The 22,144-nt window shown below is 38.5% G+C and overlaps 1 protein-coding gene across 3 annotated transcripts in view; it reads right to left on the bottom strand.

The window, feature by feature from the left end:
- Positions 1-22,144, bottom strand: part of ARHGEF6 (Rac/Cdc42 guanine nucleotide exchange factor 6) — a 145,144-nt gene that overhangs the window by 80,229 nt on the left and 42,771 nt on the right. For all 3 annotated transcript variants that reach the window (XM_045839377.1, XM_045839376.1, XM_045839378.1), the window contains 2 exons: positions 21,937-22,138; positions 8,461-8,531 (listed from right to left, as the gene is read on the bottom strand). In XM_045839377.1, the coding sequence (XP_045695333.1) occupies positions 8,461-8,531; positions 21,937-22,138 (273 nt within the window). The remainder of the gene's footprint in view (positions 1-8,460; positions 8,532-21,936; positions 22,139-22,144) is intronic.

The following is a 22,144-nucleotide window of genomic DNA, read 5'->3' as shown; positions in this document are numbered from 1 at the left end:
CCACACACTGATGTTTCTCTCCCTTTTTCTCCTTCAAATAAATAAAAAACAAATAAATAAAATCTTTTTTTAAAAGTGGGTACACAGAAGATTTTTAGGACAGTGAAAATACTCTATATGATACTGTAATGATGGATACATGTCATTATACATTTGTCCAAAGCCATAGAATGTGAAACACCAAGAGTGAACCCTAATGTAAACTTTGGGTGATACTGATGTACCAGTGTAGAGTTCTCATTTGTAACAAATATGCCACTCTGGGGCAGGATGTTGACAGTGGGAGAGAGTGTGCATGTGTGTGGGCAGGGAGCATGAGAAATCTCTGTAACTTCTACTTAATTTTGCTGTGAACCTAAAACTGCTCTAAAAATATAAAGTTTTTTTTAAAAGGGTGCTCATAAGCATTAAAAAGGTAGAGAAAATTCAGGGTAGAAGCAAGTGGGTAGATAAATGAGTGAGAGAGAAGATGGGGCAAGAAAAAGGTGGGTGGCAAGAGCAAGCATTACAGGAGGTCTCCTTGGATTTTTATGTAACTTGGCATGCCACAGACTTCTTCCCACCTTTCCAATTGCATATAGGTTCTGTAAGACATACCCCTTAGGCATTTGCCACAAGTTACAACAAAGTAGAAGAAAGTCAGAAAGAAAGAAGTAATACTCATTATATTTTTCCATTTGGGTGTAGAGAAATATCACCTCTCACTCTGTAGACAGGTGCTCATTCCCTGAGTTGAGTATTAGTCTGTGAGTCTGGCTTATTTATGGCAGCACTAAGGACAGCAACCTGAAAGTGTGTTACACTACTTGCAATGAATAAAGAGTTCCACCTTCAGAGGAACATTTGGATGCGGGAAGAATAGAGCGCAGTCTACACTATGACCTGCAGAGATAGATTACAGGTATGTACATTCCTGCCTGGGTGAATTTTCTCATATAGTTCCCCTTGCCTGAACTCTCTTTCAGCTCTTCTCTGCTTACATAAGTCCTAACACATAGAAGCCTGTGTCTTCTATTCAACCTATCCCGTTATTGGTTCTCAAAATTTAGTTCAGTGACCATCAGATTCAACTTGGAGGGGTGAGAAAAGGGTTAAGGTAGTTGTTAAAATGCCTTTTCCTGGCATCTATGGCCAGAGATTTTAATATAGCAACTGTGGTGTAGGGCTCAGGTTCTACAGTTTTAACAAGCTCTGGGGTGGTGGGGGAAGGCTTCCTCAACTGCATTTGAAGAAACTCATTTTAAAACACTTTATAAATTTGCATCATTCTCTGCCATGTGGCTTATGCTATCATGTCTGTACTGTCTTCCCAATGAGACTATGGGTGCTAAGAGCTAAGTGTTGCATGCAAATAAACCTGATAACTAAGCAGTATTATATAGATTCCTTTTTTTGTTCTTTACTTTTTCAGTATAGTTGAGATATAATTGACAATAAAATTGCATGTGTTTAAGGTATCCAACTTGATGTTTTGGTATATGCATGCATTGTAAAATGATTACAATCAAGCTAATTAAAACATTCATAACCTCACATTGTTATAATGTTTCTTTTGTTGTTGCTGCTCTTTATTTTTTAATCCCTCCTGGCACATTATATCAAAGTACAATGGGCAAAAGAGGACAATGAAGAGAAGAAGATTATTAGAAAAATAATTAATAGACAAATTTTTTTTCCAATGGTGAGAGAAGTTTAACAAATAAGACTAAATTTTGAAGACAATAAAGGAGCCAAGGTCATGGGCAGAAAAAGCCTCCTGTAAGCCGTCATGTCCCTTAAGGATGCTAAAGTCCTATTCAAAACAACAGACCAAGAGTGACTAAGCCTCAGTCAGACACATTAAACATGTCTCATGGCAGATGCTGGTCTGAGCTAGGTGCCTAAAGCTGCTTTGATCAAACTGGAGAACATTGATTGATTGATTGCAATTTTCATTGTTGTTCAGTTATAGTTGTCCCACCTTTTTCCCCATTGCTCTCCCCTACTGTGCCTCCCCAACTCCCATAGTCAATCTCTTCCATTGTCCATACCCATGAGTGCTCTATTTGTGTTTCTTGGCTTACTCCTTCCCCTTCTTTCCCCCAATACCCCTATCCTCCCTCCCTTCTAGTCACTGTCAGTTTGTTCTTTATTTCCAAGTCTCTGGTTCTATTTTGCTCATTTGTTTGTTTTGGTACATTTCAAAATTGATGTGCCACCATAATTGCAACACGGCCTGAATGAGCCTGAAATCAGAAGATGATCCCTTGGAAAGTAGAGGAGAATGTCTGTACACTTGCAAATTCCAAGGGTTATCTATCCTGCCCAAGTTTATAGGATGTGATGGTTAATTTCATGGGTCAACTTGACTGGTTCACAAGGTACCCAGATCAATTATTATTTCTGGGTGTGTCTGTGAGGGTGTTTCCAGATGAGATGGTGAATCAGTAGATTGAATAAAGCAAGTTTCCTTCCCCGGTTTGGGTGGGCATCATCTAATCTGTTTAGAGCTTGAATAGAACAAAAAGGTAGAAGAAGGCAAAATTCACTCTGCCTGACTGCTTCAGCTGGGGCATCAGCCTTCTGATCTCAGAAAGAAATGTGCACCATTGGTTCTGCTGCTTTTCAGGCCTTTGGACAAAAACTTAACTACTCCACCATCTTTCCTGGGTCTCCAGCTTGCAGATTACAGATTGTGAAACTTCTCAGCTTCAATAATTGTGTGAGCCAATTCCTTATAGTAAATCTCTTTGTATATATCCTATTGTTTCTGTTTCTCTGGAGAACCCTTGTTAATACACAGGGCAAACATAAATGGAGCATTTGGACCTTAAAGGACTCATTGAATGAAAGAGTATAAAAACATGTTTCGTCAAAAATGTATTGTTAGGGTAGGGGAGTGAGGGTGGAAAAATCTCCATGAAGGAGAAATAATAAAAAGTAAATAGTTACTATTTTTATTTTTAGTATATAAATAAGTATATATCCATATATATACATGCACATATATATCATAGGCCATATATATGCACACACATACCACTATTTCAATGAATATTTGGCATAACATTCACCAACATGTTAATAGTGGTTATCTATAAGTGGTGGGATTACAGGTGATACTTCTATTTTACTTTATACTTTTTCTGGTATTATCTTATTTTTTAAAAAACAGTTATTTATATGATGTTTCATAATCAGAAAAAATGTTCTGTTTTTAAAAATGGACTAAAAAATCCTTCACTAGTTCTCTTATAAAACTAGCAACAAAAAATGTCTACTAGTAATGACTTTTGGAAGGAAGAAGAGTTAATTTAAGATCATATAGGGGGAACTTCCAGTCAAAATGGCAGGCTAGGTAAACACAGCTGGCCTCTCCACACAACCACATAAATATTACAACTAAAATATAGAACAACCATCACCCAGAACCATAAGAAACAGAGCTGAATGGAAGTCCTACAACTACGGAATTAAAGAAACCAACTATGCCCTGGATGGTGTGGCTTAGTGAATTGAGCGCCAGCCAGCAAACCAAAGGGTCGCTGGTTCCATTCCCACTCAGGGCACATGCCTGGGTTGCAGGCCAGGTCCCCAGAAGGGAGCGTGTAAGAGGCAACCACCCATTGCTATTTCTCTCCCTCTCTTTCTCCCCCCCACTCTGGAAATAAAAATAAATAAATAAATAAATAAATAAATAAATAAATCTTTCAAAAAGGAAATGAAACCATCTATGGAATTAAACAAGAAACCACATTGAGACTTGTAGGAGGGGTGGAACCAGCAGAATGGGCTGGTTCCATACCTACATGTGGTGGATAAAAATCACAGGCATATCTCAGGAGTGAGGAGTCCCAGCCCCACACCAGGTGCCCAACCCCAGGGCTCCAGTGCCAGGAAGATAAGTCCCCACAACTTTTGGCTGTGAAAAGCCAGTGGGGATTGAAGCTGTGGAAGGCAGGATCTGCTGGACTCTCGGGCAGTTCCTCTTTTTGTGCATTTAAAACAATTTTTATTTACGTTTTAGAGGGAGGAGAAGGAAGGGAGAAAGAGAGGAAGAGAAATATCAATGTGTGTTTATCTCTCATGTGCCCCTCTCTGGGGACCCGGCCTGCAACCCAGGCATGTGCCCTGACTGGGAATCAAGTCAGCAACCTTTTGGCTCACAGGCCAGCACTCAGTCCACTGAGCCACACCAGCCAGAGCACAGGCTTTACTCAGACTCACTCCCTCTGAGCACCAGCACTGGGGGAGCAGCTTAAAAGGCACCAGAGACATATGGTAAGGAATTGAATTGTCCAGCATCAGGGCAAGAGCTGGGGGTCAGCTTTCTTCCAGACAGATGTGCTGGCAGAGGCCATTGTTCATTTTATGAGCCTTCCCCCCAAAAGTCACAGAGTTAGATGGGGGGGGGGGGGTACCATGTCTTAGACTCCAACAACCTGGCTCACACTGTTTGCCCCACCCTGGTGATTCCCTGAGGTCCTGACCCACTAAACTTCAGGGCCACCCAAACTGTTTCCAGTGGCTTTTCCAGACAAATGTCTTGTATTGACCAATGCTTCAAATTCTCCTAAATTCTCTCAAACAAGCAGCATCTGGCTTCAGCACGTCCCATACCTCTCCCTAATTGACCCAGGCCCAGTACTAGCAGCAGCTGGCCATGGTTCACATCTTGGCCTCACCTGGGTACTTCAAAGACTAGCACAAGTAGCAGCGATCTACAGATCACTCTGTAGCTTAGGTTTTGTGACTCCAGGAAGAACACAGTTGGCGGCTGACCTTGGACATGCCAACAGCAATCAAGGCTGAACTACAAGAGGACGGTGTATACAACCCACATGGTGGGTGCACCTTGAATACCCAGCTTGGGAAATAGGGGAGGCTGTGCCACTGGACTCTACAGGACACCTACTACATTAGGCTATTGTACCAAGCCTAGGAAACATAGCAGCTCTACCTAATACATAGAAATAAACACAGGGAGGCTAACAAAATGAGGAGACAAATATGACCCAAATGAAAGAACAGAACAAAACTCCAGAAAAAGAATGAAACGAAATGGAGATAAGCAATGTACTAGATATAGAGTTCAAAAAACACTTGTTATAAGGATGCTGAAGGAATTTAATGAAGACCATAAGAGTATTAAAAGAACATCCAGTCAGAAACAAAGGATACACTAATTGAAATAAAGAACAATTTACAGGGAATCATCATTAGAGTGGATGAAGCCAAAAATCAAATCAGGGAGGTAGAATATAAGGAATCAGAAAACCACCAATCAGAAGAGCAAGAAGAAAAAAGAATCCAAAAACATGAAGATAGTGTAAGGAGCCTCTGGGATAACTTCAAGCATACTAACATTCACATCATGGGCATGCCAGAAGGAGAAGAGAGAGCAAGAAATTGAAAACCCACTTGAAAAAGTAATGACAGGAAACTCCCTTAACTTGGTGAAAAAAATAGACATACAAGTCCAGGAAGAGTTCCAAACAAGACAAACCCAAAGAGGTCCACACCTAGACACACCAATTAAAATGCCAAAGGTTAAAGGCAAAGAAAAATGTTAAAAGCAGCAAGAGAGAAGCAGTTACCATGGTTATCTACAAGGGAGCTCCCATAAAACTGTCAGCTGATTTCTCAAAAGAAACTTGGCAGGCCAGTAAAGATTGGCAAAAAAATACTCAAGGTCATGAAAAGCAAGGACCTACAGCTAAGATTACTCTACTGAGCAAAGTTCAGCCAAAGGACAAAGAGCTTCCCACACAAGAAAAAGCTAGAGTTTGTCACCACCAAACCAGTACTATATAAAACGTTAAATGGTCTTCTTTAAGATAAAAAAATATGAACAATGGCAATAAATGCATATATCTATCAACAATTGAATCTAAAAAACAGAATAAACAAACAAACAGAATAGAAATGGAATCATTGATACAGAGAATGTTTTAATGGTTGCCAGATGGGAGGGGAGTCTAAGGAATGGGTGGAAAAGATGAAGGGATTAAGAAGTACAAATTGGTAGTTACAGAATACCCATGGGGATGTAAAGTATAGCACAGGGAATAGAGTAGTGAAAGAACATATACACATGACTCTTGGACATGGAGAACAGTGAGGGGATTGCCTGAGGGAGTGGGGGCAGGCTGGGTAGAGGAGGACAAAGGGAGAAAATTGGGACAACTGTAATAGCATAATCAATAAAATGTAATTTTTAAAAAGATCATATAGGGATAACTTACATGTGGGAAACTTGATTTTTTTCAGGTCTCCAAATAGTGTGGATGGGCTAGAATTTTTTGATTCGTCTAAGCCAATCAACAAATTGGGAGAATAATCAGAAAACTTGGAACATATTTTGAATTAATTGCCTCTGAAAATTTGCTTAAATACTCACAGCAAAAGAAATGTGAAATAACAAAATACCAACAACCAACCCAAATCCTTTCACATTCCTATATAGTTACAGCAATATGTCTAACTGGTCTCAATAATTCAGCAATAGTTACAAGAAAGCTCTACAGCTCCTTCAAAGGCCATTATGTACTCCTCAAGACATTCTATTTTCTTTATTAAGCTTGAGGTTTGAGAGAAGATCTATAAAAATTTTTAAATATACATATGTATCTTTTGACCCAACCATTTAACTTCTAGGAATCTACTCTAGTAATCTTTATTTACTTTGCCAAGTTACACATATAACATGTTTACTGCTAAATTGTTTATAGTAGTATAAACAATGTACATGAACTCCAATAGGAGGTAGGTGATAAAAATAGAATTTGTATATAGTATATACAGGATTTACATAAGACCCATAAGAATCACAGAGATTAATCTGCCTTGGATAATCCCAAAAATATTTTATATTGGTAGAATCAATAGAGGCAGAGAGAGATCTAAGACAGAATGATGGACGGTATGCTCCAGATCCACAGGGAGAAGAAGCTACAGTAACTTTTGCATCCACCATTTGAATGCATCCTTTCTTTAGAAATTAAATCATTGGGGGTCACCAGAAAGCTAAAAGAAGTGGTTAGAGTGGAAAGGATAAGGGAGCCTAGCTGTACTAGGTAATTTTATATATATAAAATTTTATATATATAAAAGTATATATATATATACTTATATATACAAGTATACTTATATATACAAGTATACTTATATATACAAGTATTACTTATATATAAGTATATATATATTTATATATATAATTTATATATATAATTTTATATATATAAAAGTATATATATATAAGTATATATATATATATATATCCCTCAGAAATGTAAGGGGGAAAATAGTGACAAAATTGTCTCCTATGTTATGAAGTCCTTTCTTGATTTTTCCATACCAGCTACTGCTGATGTCATCATTATGAAGCAAATTCACTGAAGAGTAAAATTGATTTTTTTCAAACCAAGTGTATAGAGATGTTTAAAAACTGCTTATCCATGCACAAAATGAAAAGAGTATGTAGTACAAATGCATAAGGAACACTGGGTAAAAAGTGAAACTGTACTTCTGCAGGGTAGGGGAAGGGGTGATGCGACTACCAGTCAAGGAAACTCAGAGGTTATCATGACTTGACCTTTTCATTAGTGACTAGGCCAAGTCAGGAAAGAAGACATGAAGGAAAGCAGGGAGCAGATTAAGGAAAAGGATATTATTTCTTTTTCAAACAGGAACTTATTTTGAGTATTGCACATACCCTATTTATAGCTAATATATTTTGATATATCTGTGTTCAAGCCAGAGCCATTTAATTCTTCCCTCTGTACCAAAGGGCAGCCTTCCTTTTAGGCTCTCCTCAAGAACAAAGTTAGTAATATTTCAGAGAAGATCATAGTGAATTGATTGGTTCTAAAATAAAATCACAGTATGCAATCACTGAAAATGTAGTGCATTAGAGGAACTTTGGAACTTACCTTCTAAATATCTGGAAAGGCTATTCAGTGACAAAATTGTGACAAAGTTGGCTACCAAACTGCTAAATTTTCCCATCATGTCTGCAATTTCTCTTTCACTGTAGTTTAATAAGCTTTGCTCTAAATCAGTGGTGTCAAACTCATTTTTACTGGGTGCTACATCAGCCTTGCAATTGCCTTCAAAGGGCTGAATGTAATTTTAGGACTGTATAAATGTAACTACTCCTTGACAGTTAAGTGAGAGCTTGGTGCTGCCACTGGGTAGAAACAAGATGCTGGGCCAGTCAAAACAAGGTAGAGGGCCAGATAAAACAAGGTGGAGGGCTGGATTTTGCCTGTGGGCCTTGTGTTTGCCACCTGTGGCCTAAATCTTTGTGCTATACTTGAATTTTTCAGTACAGTGGCTATATTGTAATGCAGCTAACATTCGACCCTTATAACGCAACTTTATCTAGTCTTTCATTTGTGTCACCTCAACATATCAGTGGTTTGACAAGTGAAGTGGTTCCATGTAGTCAAGAAAAATTTTGTTCATCATCTCATCACTCACCACGGAATAATAATTCTTGGTAAGTGGAGTAGTTTCAAATCCTTTGACAGCTTTTGGGGAGAGAGGTCTCTCTGTAGAAAAAAGAAGTTTAATTATATTAATATTATATAAGTCTAGGATGAATATTTTACAACACAGGCCAACTAACAAACTATAAATATTTTCAAGTGGAAAAATCAATGGAAATGTACATTTCTAAACAAGAAACTATAATTTTAGCAAACTATACATGATCAAAGTTAGATCTTGTCCAGGACTCTCAACTTTTGAAGAGGAGAATAAGCCCAGGAATTAAAGTCTAGCTACTTAATGGTAGGGCTGGGACAAGAACTTCACTCCCTGTTTGAACTGGTTTCATTCAATTTATTCAAAGAAAATAAGCAAAGCCAATGTTAACCAAATACATATTTGTAACTTGCAACTTACCAGTATAATATAAATAATTGCAACCATCTATTCTTAGGGCTATATACTGTGACAAAAATAAAATAATCACAATATTTAATATACTGAAAACTCTTCACTCTTTTACTCATCATTTTTTAAAAACAATTATTTATTTATTTTTAGAGAGAGGGTAAGGGAGGGAGAAAGAGAGGGAGAGAAACATCAATGTGTGGCTGCCTTCCACAGCCCCTACTGGGGACCTGGCCTGCAACCCAGGCATGAAATTGAACCAGTGACCTTTTGATTCACAGGCTGGCATTCAATCCACTGAGCCACACCAGTCAGGGCTCATCATTTTAATATTAATACATTTTGTCATAAAATGCTTCCTTTCTTTTAAAAAGTTAATTTTACCTATTGCATTCATGACTGGGAGACATCCTAATATATCTTTCTTTAAGAAAAGAAGCCAGGAGCTTCCAGTCAAGATGGCTACACAGGCAGACATGGGTCACCTCTTTGCACAACTACATCAAAATTACAACTAAAATATAAAACCATCACTCAGGAATGTCAGAAATCAAATTGGATGGAAGTCTGACAACTACAGAACTCAAGAAACCACATTCATCCAGATTGGTAGGAGGGACACAGATGTGGAATGGGCTGGCCCCACACCCACATGGATAAAAATTAGGGAGGGATATCTTGGGACTGAGGAGTCCCAGCCCCACACCAGGCTCCCCAGCCCAGGATTCCAGTGCCAGAAGGGTAATTCCCCACAACTTATGGCTGTGAAAACCAGCAGGAATTGAGTCAGTGGAGGAGGCTGATGGAGCCCTAAGCAGTTCCTCTTAAAGAACCCACACAGGGACTCACCTATTCAGACTAGCTCCCTCTGAGCTCTAGCACCAGGGTAGCAGCCTGAAGGGCACGAGTGGTACACAGGGAGAGACTGAAGTGTCTGGCATCAGGGAAAGCAAAGGCCATTGTCCCCTTGCTGAGCCCTCCCCACAAAGAGCTAGTAGGCTTGGTGCCATATCTGAGACTTCATCAACCTGGCTAACACTATGTCACCCACCTTGGAGATCCATGGAGGCTCTACCTCACCCAACTTATGGGCCCACCCCAGCTGCTTTTCTGTAAGGATGGCTGGTGTTGACTCCTAAGTCCTATCAAACAAGCAACAGATGGCTTGAGTGAGCCCTAATGGCAGCTAGATTAGAGTCACAGCTTGGCTTCACCTAGGAATCTTCAAGCGCAGAACAAGTAGCAGCCATCTCAGATACCTTTACAGCTCAGGCAGGGTGCTTAGGGCAAAAAAAAAATAAGGTAGGGGCTGACGTTGGTCTGTGCCACTCAGGGAAACCCCATGGCCAATGCACCCAGTGAACAGCTACAGATCACATAGGAGCACCACCACCCTGCCCCTGCACAGCTGATCATCCACAGAGGGCAGGGGTTGGTGGTCAGTGCTCACAGCCAGTCCTTGTAGCCAACTGGCCTGGTTAAATCACTCCCATTGATCTGCCAACAGCAACCAAGGCTCAACTACAAGAGGAGGGGGTACTCAGCCCACACAAAGGGTACACCTCGAGTATCCAGCTTCAGTGATAGAGGAGGCTGTGCCACTGGACCCTATAGGACACCTACTATATTAGGCCACTCTACCAAGACACAGAATCAAAGCAACTCTACCTAATGCATAGAAACAAATACAGGGAGGCTGCCAAAACAAGGACACAAAAAACCATGGCCCAAATGAAAAAACAGCTCAAAACTCCAGAAAAATAACTAAATGAAATGGAGACAAGCAATCTATCAGATGTAGAGTTCAAAACACTGTTTATAAGGATGCTCAAGGAACTTAGTGAGGACTTCAACAGCATAAAAAAGACAGTCAGAAACAAAGGATACACTAATTGAAATAAAGAACAATTTTCATAGAAACAACAGTACAGTAGATGAAGCCACAAATCAAATCAATGATCTGAAACATAAGGAAGCAAAAAACAACCACACAGAATAAGAAGAAAAGAGGATCCCAAAAAAAATGAGGGTAGTATAAATAGCCTCTGGGACAACTTTAATGGGTCCAAAATTCACCTTACAGAGGTGTCAGAAGAGACAGAGAAAAAATGGAAATCTATCTGAAAAAATAATGAAAGAAAACTTCCCTAATTTGGTGAAGGAAATAGACATGCAAGTCCAGGGAGTGAGAGTCTCAATTATGATGGATGCAAAGACCCCCACTCTAAGACACATCATTATTAAAAGGTCAAAAGTTAAAGATAAAGAGAGACTCTTAAAAGTAAGATGAAAGAAATTACTTACCAGAGGACTGCCAGATGGGAGGGGGAGGGGGAAATAGGTGAAGAGGTGAGGGGATTAAGAAGTACAAATAAGTAGTTACAGAATAGCCATGGGGATGTAAAGTACAGTATAGGAAATAGAGTAGCCAAAGAACTTATTCACATGACACATGGACATGAACAACGGTGGGGGGATTGCCTGAGGGAGTGGAGTGTGCTGGGTGGAGAGGGGGAAAATGGGGAAGAATCAGCACAACTATAATAGCATAATCAATAAAATACAATTTTTTAAAAAGGAAGGGCCCTCGCTGGTGTGGCTTAGTGGATTGAGTGCCGGGATGAGAACCAAAGGGTCTCTGGTTCGATTCCCAGTTAGGAAACATGCCTGGCTTGCAGGCCAGGTGCCCAGTCGGGGGCGTGTCAGAGGCAACCACACATTGACATTTCTCTCCTTCTCTTTCTCCCTCTTTTTCCCTCTCTAAAAATAAATAAAATATTTTTTAAAAAGAAGGAAGGAAGCCAGTACAATGTTACTACATATGATCTTTCCTACCCTCATTTTCTCTTTTGTTTCATTTTGTTTTATATTCCATTTTTATCTTGCTATATTATATGCTGCTTTAACTTATTTCTAAAGTAAGGTGGAATGTAAATAACCAAATAATATAACACCTGGCCTTAGTTTTTCTTTTGTAAAAAATAATATTGTCTCATTTAAGTCTATTACATGTCCATCCTAAAAATGTAAAATATAGAAAAATTAAAAAACAAAACAATGATAAGTCCATCACCCAGAGCTAAACATCATGAAGAGTAACATTTTGAAATGTGTCATTTCACTCTTTTTATGTATGTGTTTGTGAACACACACACACATGGATTTTTTTAACTTTACCTATAGTTTTATAATTCTCCTATTACAACATTATTTCAAGAATAATTTCCTATTTAACCTTGACTTCTAATTATCATTATATCTAAGATATTTCTTATTTTTGGACACATAATAGCTTTTAAGACATTTTATTTGACCTTTATACAGCCCTGTCAGGAAGAAATTATCTAATTTTGCAAAGGAGTTCATTAAGGTCCAGAAAGGTGGTGTAAATTGCCTAATGGTATAAATCTGGGAAACGGTAGAACCAAGACTAAAGTCCAGATATGTCTTGACAAAAGCCTGTGATTCTAACCAATATGATGTTGAGAAATAAAGCTACTGAAGGTCTCAATGGATAGTTGTTCCTACTAGAGTTCAGAGGGACCATCGGTTTGACCTGGGATGGTGAGAGAAGACCTTGCTGGGCAGGGAACATATAATCTAGCCCTAGAAGGTGGCTAGAATTCAAACAGGCATAAAAGACACTTTTCTAGTTAGGGAAGATTCGAGAAGCACAGCTATAGAAATAGCAATCCTCAAGGCAGGACTGTTCAGCGATGCAGAATTGTCCAGCTGTGCCTGGCTCAGCTGAGTGGAAACAAAGCAAAAAGGTAGCAATGTGAGCCAATTAAATCACTTCCCAGTGATGAGAAGTGAGGTACAGACAGTTTGGGGAAGGTTTATGCCATTTCAAGATCTACCTGGATGCCCCGCCCTGCTGGTGTGGCTCAGTTGGTCATCCCACAAAACAAAATGTTGCTGGTTTGATTCCTGGTCAGGGCACATGCATGGATTTCAGGTTCCATTCCCAGCTGTGCCACTTATGGAAGGCAGCCAATCAATGTTTCTCTCTCACATCAATATTTCTCTCATTCTCTTTCTCCCTCCCTTCCCTCTCTCTAAAATAAAAAATAAAAATAAAAGATCTGTCTGGATCTCAATGGTGCCTTTCACAAGGCTTTACTGGGTAAACCTGAGCAACAAAGAACCACCTTGCCTGTTACTTGAGATTGTAAGTGGCAAAGCTAGGACGTGAACCCTACTACTGTACTGCCAAACCAGGTGTTCTTCCAGTACACCATGGTTGTGCCAAATACTTGTAGCTTTGTATTAGACAAGTTTTCTACAATGTAGCTATAATAGTTCTACCTAGAACTCAGTTGTTTTGTGGAATTATGATGTAAACCAGTCGATAAAAATAAACATTTCTAGATATACCAGCAAGACATTGTCACCTTTTGAAAGCAAGGCCAAAAGAAGGGTAAACAGTAATGCAGAGTTTGCCAAGACATATAATAGGGGAGGGAAGTGAAGGCCATAGGAATGGGTCATTGTAATTGAAACAAAATGTTAACTATGTAAACTAAAACTGAGAATCATGACTTGAAAACAAGAAGTGGCTGCTGTGGATGGCTGAACATGATGTAAAAAGAGCTGCCTCTTTGATAAGGTCAACAAAATTGTCAAACCTGTAGCAAGACTGAGAGACAAAAGAGTAAGAAGACACAAATTACCAATATCAGCAGTGAAACAGGGGATATCACTATAGACCTCAGAAATAACAAAAAGATAAAAAAATGACTACAAAAAAATTCTACACACATAAATTTGATAATTAGATGTGAAATGAATCGATGCCTCAGAAAACAAAAATGGCCACAAGTTTCCAATATGAAATAATTTGAATAACCTTATAATTATTAAGAAAATTGAATCTATAAATTTAAAACTCTAGAAAAAGCAATCTCCAGGTCCATACAATTTCACTGGAGAATTCCATCAAATGTTTAATAAAGAAGTAGTACAAGTTCTTCACAATCTCTTATAGAAAATAAAAGAGGAGGGACCACATTCCAACTCATTTTATAGTCACTCTTACACAGGCACCAAAAGAAGACAAAGATAGCACAAAAAATAGACAGGAAAAGATGCTCAACATCACTAGCCATCAGACAGATGCAAATTAAAACCACAATGAGATATCACCTCACACCTGTCAGAATGGCTATCATCAATAAATCAACAAACAACAAGTGCTGGTGAGGATGTGGGGAAAGGGAAAGGAACCCTTTTGCACTGTTAGTGGGAATGCAGATTGGTGCAGCCACTGTGGAAAGCAGTATGGAGATACCACAAAAAATTAAAAATAGATCTGCCCTTTGACCCAGGATCTCACTTATGGAAATAGATCCAAAGGAACCCAAAACACTAATCAAAAGAACATAAGCACCCCTATGTTTATTGCAGCATTATTTACAATTGTCAAGATACGGAAGCAGCCCAAGTGTCCACCAATAGATGAGTGGATAAAACAACTGTGGGACATTTACAGAATGGAATACTACTTGGCCATAAAAAAGAAGAAAGATTTACCCTTTGTAAAAGTATGGATGGACATGGAGAATATTATGCTAAGTGAAATAATCCAATCAGAGAAAGATAAATATCATATGATTTCATTCATATGTGGAATCTAATGAACAAACTAACAAGGAAAATTGGAACAGACTCATAGATGGAGAGCAGGCTGACAGCTAGTGGTGGAGGGGAGGTGATGGGGTAGAAGGATTGAGCAAAAAGCAAAAAGGATTCATGGACATGGACAATAGTGTGGTGACTCCTGGGGGGTGGGGGGTATAAGGGAACTAAATGGTAATGGCAAAAATAAAGATTAAATTTAGAAAAACAAATATAAATCAGCAAAATTTAAAAAAGACTTCTATACTATGTAATTTATACCAATTTGGGGGATCAAAACTTGGTTATTTAAATATTCAAAAATCAATCAGTGTAACCCATAATAATAGTCTAAACAGAAAAATCACATAATAATAGCACACAACAAATCTGAACATCCATTCGAGAAAAAAAATACTTCCAGAAAAAAATAGAAATAAAGATCAACTTCTGCAACTTAATAAACAGCATCTATGAAAATCTAAAGCTAACATCTTACATAATGGTTAAATACTTAATGCTGAATGATCCCCCCCGCCCCAAAATCAGAAATAAGACAAGGATGTCTATTCTCACCACTGTTTTTTAATATTTGTTTTTCAATTGTTTGGCATACTATATTATATTTGTTTCAGGTGATTATAAATTCATATCGATTACCAAGTAACCACCCTGATAAATCTGGTACGCATTTCACCACTCTTATTCAGCAAAGTGCTGGAAGTTCTAGCTCTTCTGGCAGGCTTGGTGTAGGATGGGTGTTGAAAACAAAAAGAGTAGTAGCAAGACAGATTTGGAAGGACAATCTTGGAAAGTCTAAAAAAAATGTAGCCCTTATAAATGACTGGCCCCACTGGGGAACAAAATCGAGTGGCTACAAAGAGAAAAACACCAGCACTATGCCTTAGTGGCAGTTTCTTACCTCTGATTTCTCTTTGCCTCCCACCCCCACCTTTACCACTTCTTACTCCTGCCATGTACTGTTCTTGCTGAAACCCACACTCAGCAACATGCAGAGAAGTAAAGACATGGTGGTTCAGAGGAAACAAGTTCAGTCCCTGGGGTAGTTTAAAATGACCTAATCAGAACTATCAATACATAAGTATTTTAGGTGGTGTTTCTAAGGCAATGAAATGATTGATCAATTCAATTCAGTCACTGGAAAAACATCAGTCAATTTAATGTAGAATTCAAATGGGTAATTTGGCACAATATAATCCAAACAACAACAGTATCACACTAATATATAAGAAGCTCTTCCAATCCTGATCTAAAGATCCCTTTTCAATTAATGTTTGATTCTTTCCCTTCCCTTGCTGATGTACAAACTCTTATTGCCTGTTGGTGGTGATAATACAAAAAGAAATCTAGTGACAACTGGTTTCTCTGGATATGAAACATCTTTGTGATATACCTAGGGGATTAAAAGAGGGAGTCTAAATATAAAGCTCAAACCTAGTTTTGGTATGTAATCAGTAGAGTCATTTCTTAATCTTCCTTAATACAAATTTAATTAGTCATCTACTTAGTTCCCTCATTTGATACCTGTATTTACCTGCTAATAAATTTTAGAAGAATGATTTAATGATGCCTTAATTGAATCAGTTGCAGAAAACAGAATTTGCTTAAAATGTCTACTCTGATCATATTTGCCTCAACATTTTCTTGGTGGGAAAAAACCCTTAGCTTTTCTTGGTAATAAAGACAAAATTTTTAAAAGAAATATAATTTACTATGTTATTGATATACTGGCGGGAATTATTTTGATGTATAAGTGATGTGTTAATTTACGTGTTACAACTGATTCTAAGAAAAAGACTAGAAATTGTATAAATGGTTAATTTTCTTATTTATAATGTATCTGACTCAAGTGAAATAAAGGAGCAAAGGCCCATGATATACCCTCTTTAGTTCATATAATGACTAAGTTATTCATACATGCATTTTTCATGAAATAAGATCTTTGATAACAAATATTTTTTGCTCAACATGGGTTTTATTTTTCTCATGTAACAACAAAGCAGATGGCAGGACAGCAGGGCTGGTAACAATGGCTTCATAATGTCACCAGTGTCCGGGTTCCATCAACCTTGGTGAAAGGCTTTTATCACCATGGTCACAAAAATGTATTCTACTTTCAGCCTCAAACTCATGTTGAAAGGAGAGAGAGTGTGTATGTGTGTCTGTGTGTGTTGAACTCAAACATTCTATAATATTTCTTAACTTTCTATAGCATTAGATTGGTGGTCTTATAAATCCTTTGATAGTAGCCTCCAGTTGAAGAAAGAAGGAAGAAGCTTTCCCCAGGGCTTCAGCTATAATTGACTCTAGACAAAATCTAAAACTTAAAATGCTATTCCCCAAGGGCAAATTTACCAGGGCAGAGAGTGTTCTTGTCAACAACAGGCTCAAGGAAAGAAAACTATGCACAGCACTCCCATGGCACAATAGTCTGCAGGGTGAGGGTTGTACTAGACTGGGATTGCTTTGTTTCAGTCTTAAGACAATATAAAAAGATGTGTAGTGTCAGTTTGAATAGTACCCTGGGTATCATGAATGATTCTATCAGGTTTACTGACTATTCGAGTGACTTCCATGTTATACATTTAACCCAATAGTAAGCAGGCATAGATCACAGAAGTTTCTTAGTTCCATGCCTGATTCAATTTCATAAATGACTCAAGAGGTTGTATGGCAGTGGAATTTAAAACTTTAAATTGAAGGTTGCATTTCAATGAGATATGCATTTAATCTATGAATCATTTTTTTAAGATTTTTATTTTATTTATTTTTAGACAGAGGGAGATAGGGAGGGAGAGAAATATCAATGTATAGTTGCCTCTCATGTGCCTCCAGCTGAGGACTTGGCCTGCAACCCAGGCATGTGCCCTGACTGGGAATCGAACCAGCAGCCCTTTGGTTCGAAGGCTGGCATTCAACCCACTGAGACACACCAACCAGGGCAAATCTACGAATCAGTTTTTAAAACTCCTTAAAGACAAATCTTCTTCCCCAAGCTTATACATCAGTATGAAGTTCATTGTAAGAAATAAAAATTGATAGGTATTTTCTAGATCAAACATAAAACAGCACAGCATTGCATTTAAAATGTTCCTCAGTAGCATCATAGACAGGTTTTGGCCTATTCACTATTTTGTGAAGGCAGCAAGAGTTGGGATGGGAAAAAATTCAAGCCAACAAAGACTTAACACCGATTTTCCCAACAAGACATTTTCATTACCTCAGGTTAATCTCTCCCACTATCCCCCAAGCTCACTCTGCTCAGTTCTACCACAGGTCCTTTCTTTGTGGGTTTTTTCTCCCTGATCAATCACTGACTTAGATTGTCCCCCACTCTCTTCTGGATCTACCCACAGCCTACATGTCTCTGAAGGTTCAACTCAAGCCCTACCCCCTCCATGAAGCCTTCCCCAACCTCTCCAGCTACAGTGCATTCTCTATCTACTGATGATCTGCTACATATTTTACATTCATCATGTACCACTTTATACTGTCAGTTGTTGGTTTCATCTCCAGCTCTTCTCTCTCTCCCATGCTCTAAATTCATACTGCCAATTACCTGTTGAAAATCTTCAGAACTATTACTTGCTGGCACCTTCACTCAACGTGCCCAAAACATACTTCATCATCTTCCGTGGCAACCACCCACCCAGGCAACACATACACACTCTCACACATACCCCTCCTATCTTCCCTATCTTCCCAATCTTGTCTGTTAATGGAGGTCAGCAAGTAACAAACATTTCCAATGTCTAAAGCACTGCATTAGGCACTATGGGGACATAAAGGTATACAAAGATGAATTAGTTCCCCTTGACTTTCCTATCAGGATGAGTCACCTCTATTCTGCTCACCTTCTCCAAAATACCCTAAATTTAGCCCTATCACTAAACTTTCATACTTCATTCTTATGATATCTCCTCCTCATTAGACTATGAATATTGTGAAGGCAAGAGCCATGTCTTAGGTCTCTCTGCCATAACAGTGCCCAGGACAAAGACTGATATCCTAGTCATGGTGAATAAACCTTTGCTGGCTGGCTAGGTGGATAACATTGCATGTCCCTAAAGAGCTCACCATTAAGCTGGACCCCTAGAATTGCAGTCATCCTCACCTCTTCTCTTTTCCTCATAAATAATCATCAACAAGTTTTCTTGATTCTATTTTAACAATATCTACTGCATCCATCCACTTTCTCTTCCTCTTCACTCTCAGAAGAGTAGCAAACACCACTATCTGGACTGCCTGGATCTCAGCAGTCATCTCTACTGGTTTCCACACATCCTCATTAATTATCCTCACCACTTCCCTGAAATCCAGGCCCCACAATACCATTAGAAAGATCTTTCTAAACCACATGCTATTCCCTGCATTGACATCCCCTCTTAATGCAGCTCCAGCTCAAGGCTCCACTCCTCTTCGTTCACCTTACTCTCAACTCAGATCATCCTACTATTTGCTCCAGGCTCTCCTACTTCTGTGATTTAACTTACACCCTCTAATCTTCTATCAGTCAGAAGCTTCTTTCCATTCTTCAAGACCCAATTCAAGTACATTTCCCCCTTTTAGGTTATTGTTAATTGAGTCATGTTTTTACCACTCCCACAGCATCTTATTTAGACTTAGAGCTTTGTCTGTGTTACTTATTCTGTCCTATCTTGTTACAGTTCATTGTGTGCACACATGTCTTGACTACTACACTGGCAGGTCCTTGGAAGCAGGGTCCATGCTTCCCCCACCCCAGTGCCTATGAGATGCTCAATAAACAAGCTGACTAGAATTTAATGACCTGCCCTACAATATGCATTCATTTTACAAATATTTACTGAACATAAACCAAACAAAAAGCCATATCTGCTGTTACAGCACTTACATTCTAATGGTAAGATACAGGTATTAAATGAAATAAGTATATGTATATATTTTAGATGGAGGAAAATGGCAAACAAAAATATAACTCAGGGAAGGGGAACAGGGGTAGTGAGGCTAAGGTTCAATTTTTTCCCAGGTGACCAGGGAAGACTCTGCTGTAGAGCGGATAAGTAAGCAAAGACCTGATATCATCATGACAGTGTTCCAGGCAGAGGGATAGCAAGTGAGGCAGGTACCTGTCTGGCATAGGCAACCAGGAGGCCAGTGTGGCTGAAGTGGAATGAGTGAGAGGGAGAGAGCACAGAGAGGAGGTCAGAGGGGCAATGGGAGGCCAAATCTTGCAGGGCTCTGTAAGCTACTAGGATGACCTTGGTCTTACTATTTTTAAGATGGGTGGCCATTAACCAAGTTACATTTTGAAAGAAATTTTGAAAGAATTACTCTGTCTACTGAATTTAAATTAGATTTTAGGAGTGACAAGGACAAGTTAGAGTAGCAGAGACACTAGTTAGAAAGCTACTGAAGCAACACAAGATAAATAGCTACCTAATCTGTGTCTCCTGGACTTTAGCTCCTTTTTACTCAAATAAAGGCTTTATTTAATCTTTGGGGAAAAAAGAAGAGAAAGGAATGTTACTGAAATAAGCTAGGTGAGAGATTTAATTCCACATACTTCTAATCCCATGCCTTCCCTGATTAGCAGGCTAGTTCAGCTGGCCCCAGCTATTCAGACCTAACCTTAGCAGTTGCGTAAAATGCTTTTAGGGGTTAATTTAGGTGCTCAAATCAGGGCCAGAGGTTTTATGTGAGTCCTTAACTATGTTCTAAACCAAAGAGCATGCAGTAGAAATTGAAGGAAAGGGTCCAAAAACCAGGACAAATAACCCAGAGCAATCTTCAAAGGAGTGGCCAGACTATGCTACAAGGTATGTCAATGAAGGATATTATAATGAAGGCTTGCTGTCTGTCCACTTCCCACATCCCAAGGAAAGGCAGCAAATGCTGTGTCTTTTGTAGATAAGGACACTGAATCAGAGAACAAAGTTAGAGTGAATCTGGAAAGTTATTTAGAGATCCTAACAACCAGATTATACCAAATGAAAGATGTAGCATAGGGGTAAAAACCAGCTGTGAAAATCATCTGGATCAAGAAAACTCCAGGCAAGGCCTGTGAAACTACTTCAGGGCTCAACAGAAACTTCTTGATTTCCAGTAATAAAAAATTCTAATAAGTCTATACATGCATATATAATTATAAATCCGTTGATAACATTTATTCCATTAAAGGAGATGTTCCCGCCCTTAACCCAACACACAACACAGAAAAGTGTACAAAGTAAATTTTATCTGAAATGCTTAGGGAAATGCTCCTAACAGTGGTTATCTGTGGAAGGGAACAAGGAAGAGAGAAATTTTTATTATCCATATTATTTATATCTGTAATGTTTTAATTTATTTACACTGAGCCTATAGTTTTACTAATTAATAGTATTGATTTTGAGGCATTAAAAAAGCCATAAAGCCCTGGCTGGTGTGACTCAGTAGATTGAGTGCTGGCCTGTAAACCAAAAGGTCATCGGCTCCATTGCCAGTCAGAGCACATGCCTGGGTTGTGGGTCAGGTCTCCAGTTGGGGGTGTGTAAGAGGCAACCAATTGGTGTTTCTCTCCCTCTCTTTCTCCCTCCTTTCCCCTTTTTCTAAAAGTAAATAAAATCTTTTTTTAAAAAAGGTAGGCAATTTTTTAAAAAGCAGTAAAGACACATACAAAAATGCACTGAGAACCTAACTATTCAATGAAGCCCTCGGGTAAATATTTTTGAAAAGTGAAGAGATATAATAATGTGAATAACTGAACACCATTTTATGTGCCATGACATATTTCTATATGTCAGGGGAGAAGGGTTTGGTAATATAGGCAGGGCCTACTTTCTTAAATAATAAAAAGTAAGTAAGTTACCCAAGAAAGTTCTAAAAAACTGCTAAACAGCAATTGCATTTCATTCTCTGGATATTATAATGAAAACAGATAAGCAATTAGCAGTATGCAATGAGTTAAGGGCAATCTTTTCCAGAATCAAAGTGCCCAGACAACTTCCTGTGGTCCTATGATTGCTATTTCTCAAAAACATCTCTGAGGCATTAAGACTTAAGTCTACTTAAAGAGCCTATGGCTAAAAAAAGGAAGTTAACACATGGGTTCTCTTATTATTGTATTCTGCCATGGTGATTTTTAGACTAGCAGAAATGACTATGTACTATGTTACATGGGCTAGAATTAGTAGACAGAAGGGACATAGTTAAGGTGAAACAGTTGTCTGAGCTTTGAATTATTTTGCTCTTTTCGTTTTTTGCTGCCTGGATGTAATATAAATACAACTTCATTTCAAAATATCTAATCACAGATTTTTCCCAGTTCTGTTCTAGTCTTATTTTTTGACATACACATACAAGTACAGTTTCTGATAACTGATTAAAACTATAAGATTTTCAGTAGAATACCAAGAAAGTACAAGAATTACATTCAAAAAGGCTTTCAAAAGATTCACTTACCACTGGATTTAATTTCTCTGACATAATTACTAGGGAACCAGCCTGTTCTCCCATTTAATGTGCCTTCCCACCAGCCTCCTTCTTCAACTCTAGTGACGTAAATGATGTCGCCTTTACAGACTGACAGTTCATCTTCATTAGTCTGCTTAAAGTTAAATCTTGCCTTTACTATCAACTGGTGACTTCCATTTTCTGTCATTTCCTAGAA

This window comes from Phyllostomus hastatus, unplaced genomic scaffold, assembly GCF_019186645.2.
Source record: "Phyllostomus hastatus isolate PE091 unplaced genomic scaffold, TTU_PhHast_1.1 phas_contig_30, whole genome shotgun sequence".
Taxonomy (NCBI): domain Eukaryota; kingdom Metazoa; phylum Chordata; class Mammalia; order Chiroptera; family Phyllostomidae; genus Phyllostomus; species Phyllostomus hastatus.
The sequence above is the reverse complement of the archived record's forward strand: the minus strand, read 5'-3'. Positions and strand labels throughout refer to the sequence as shown.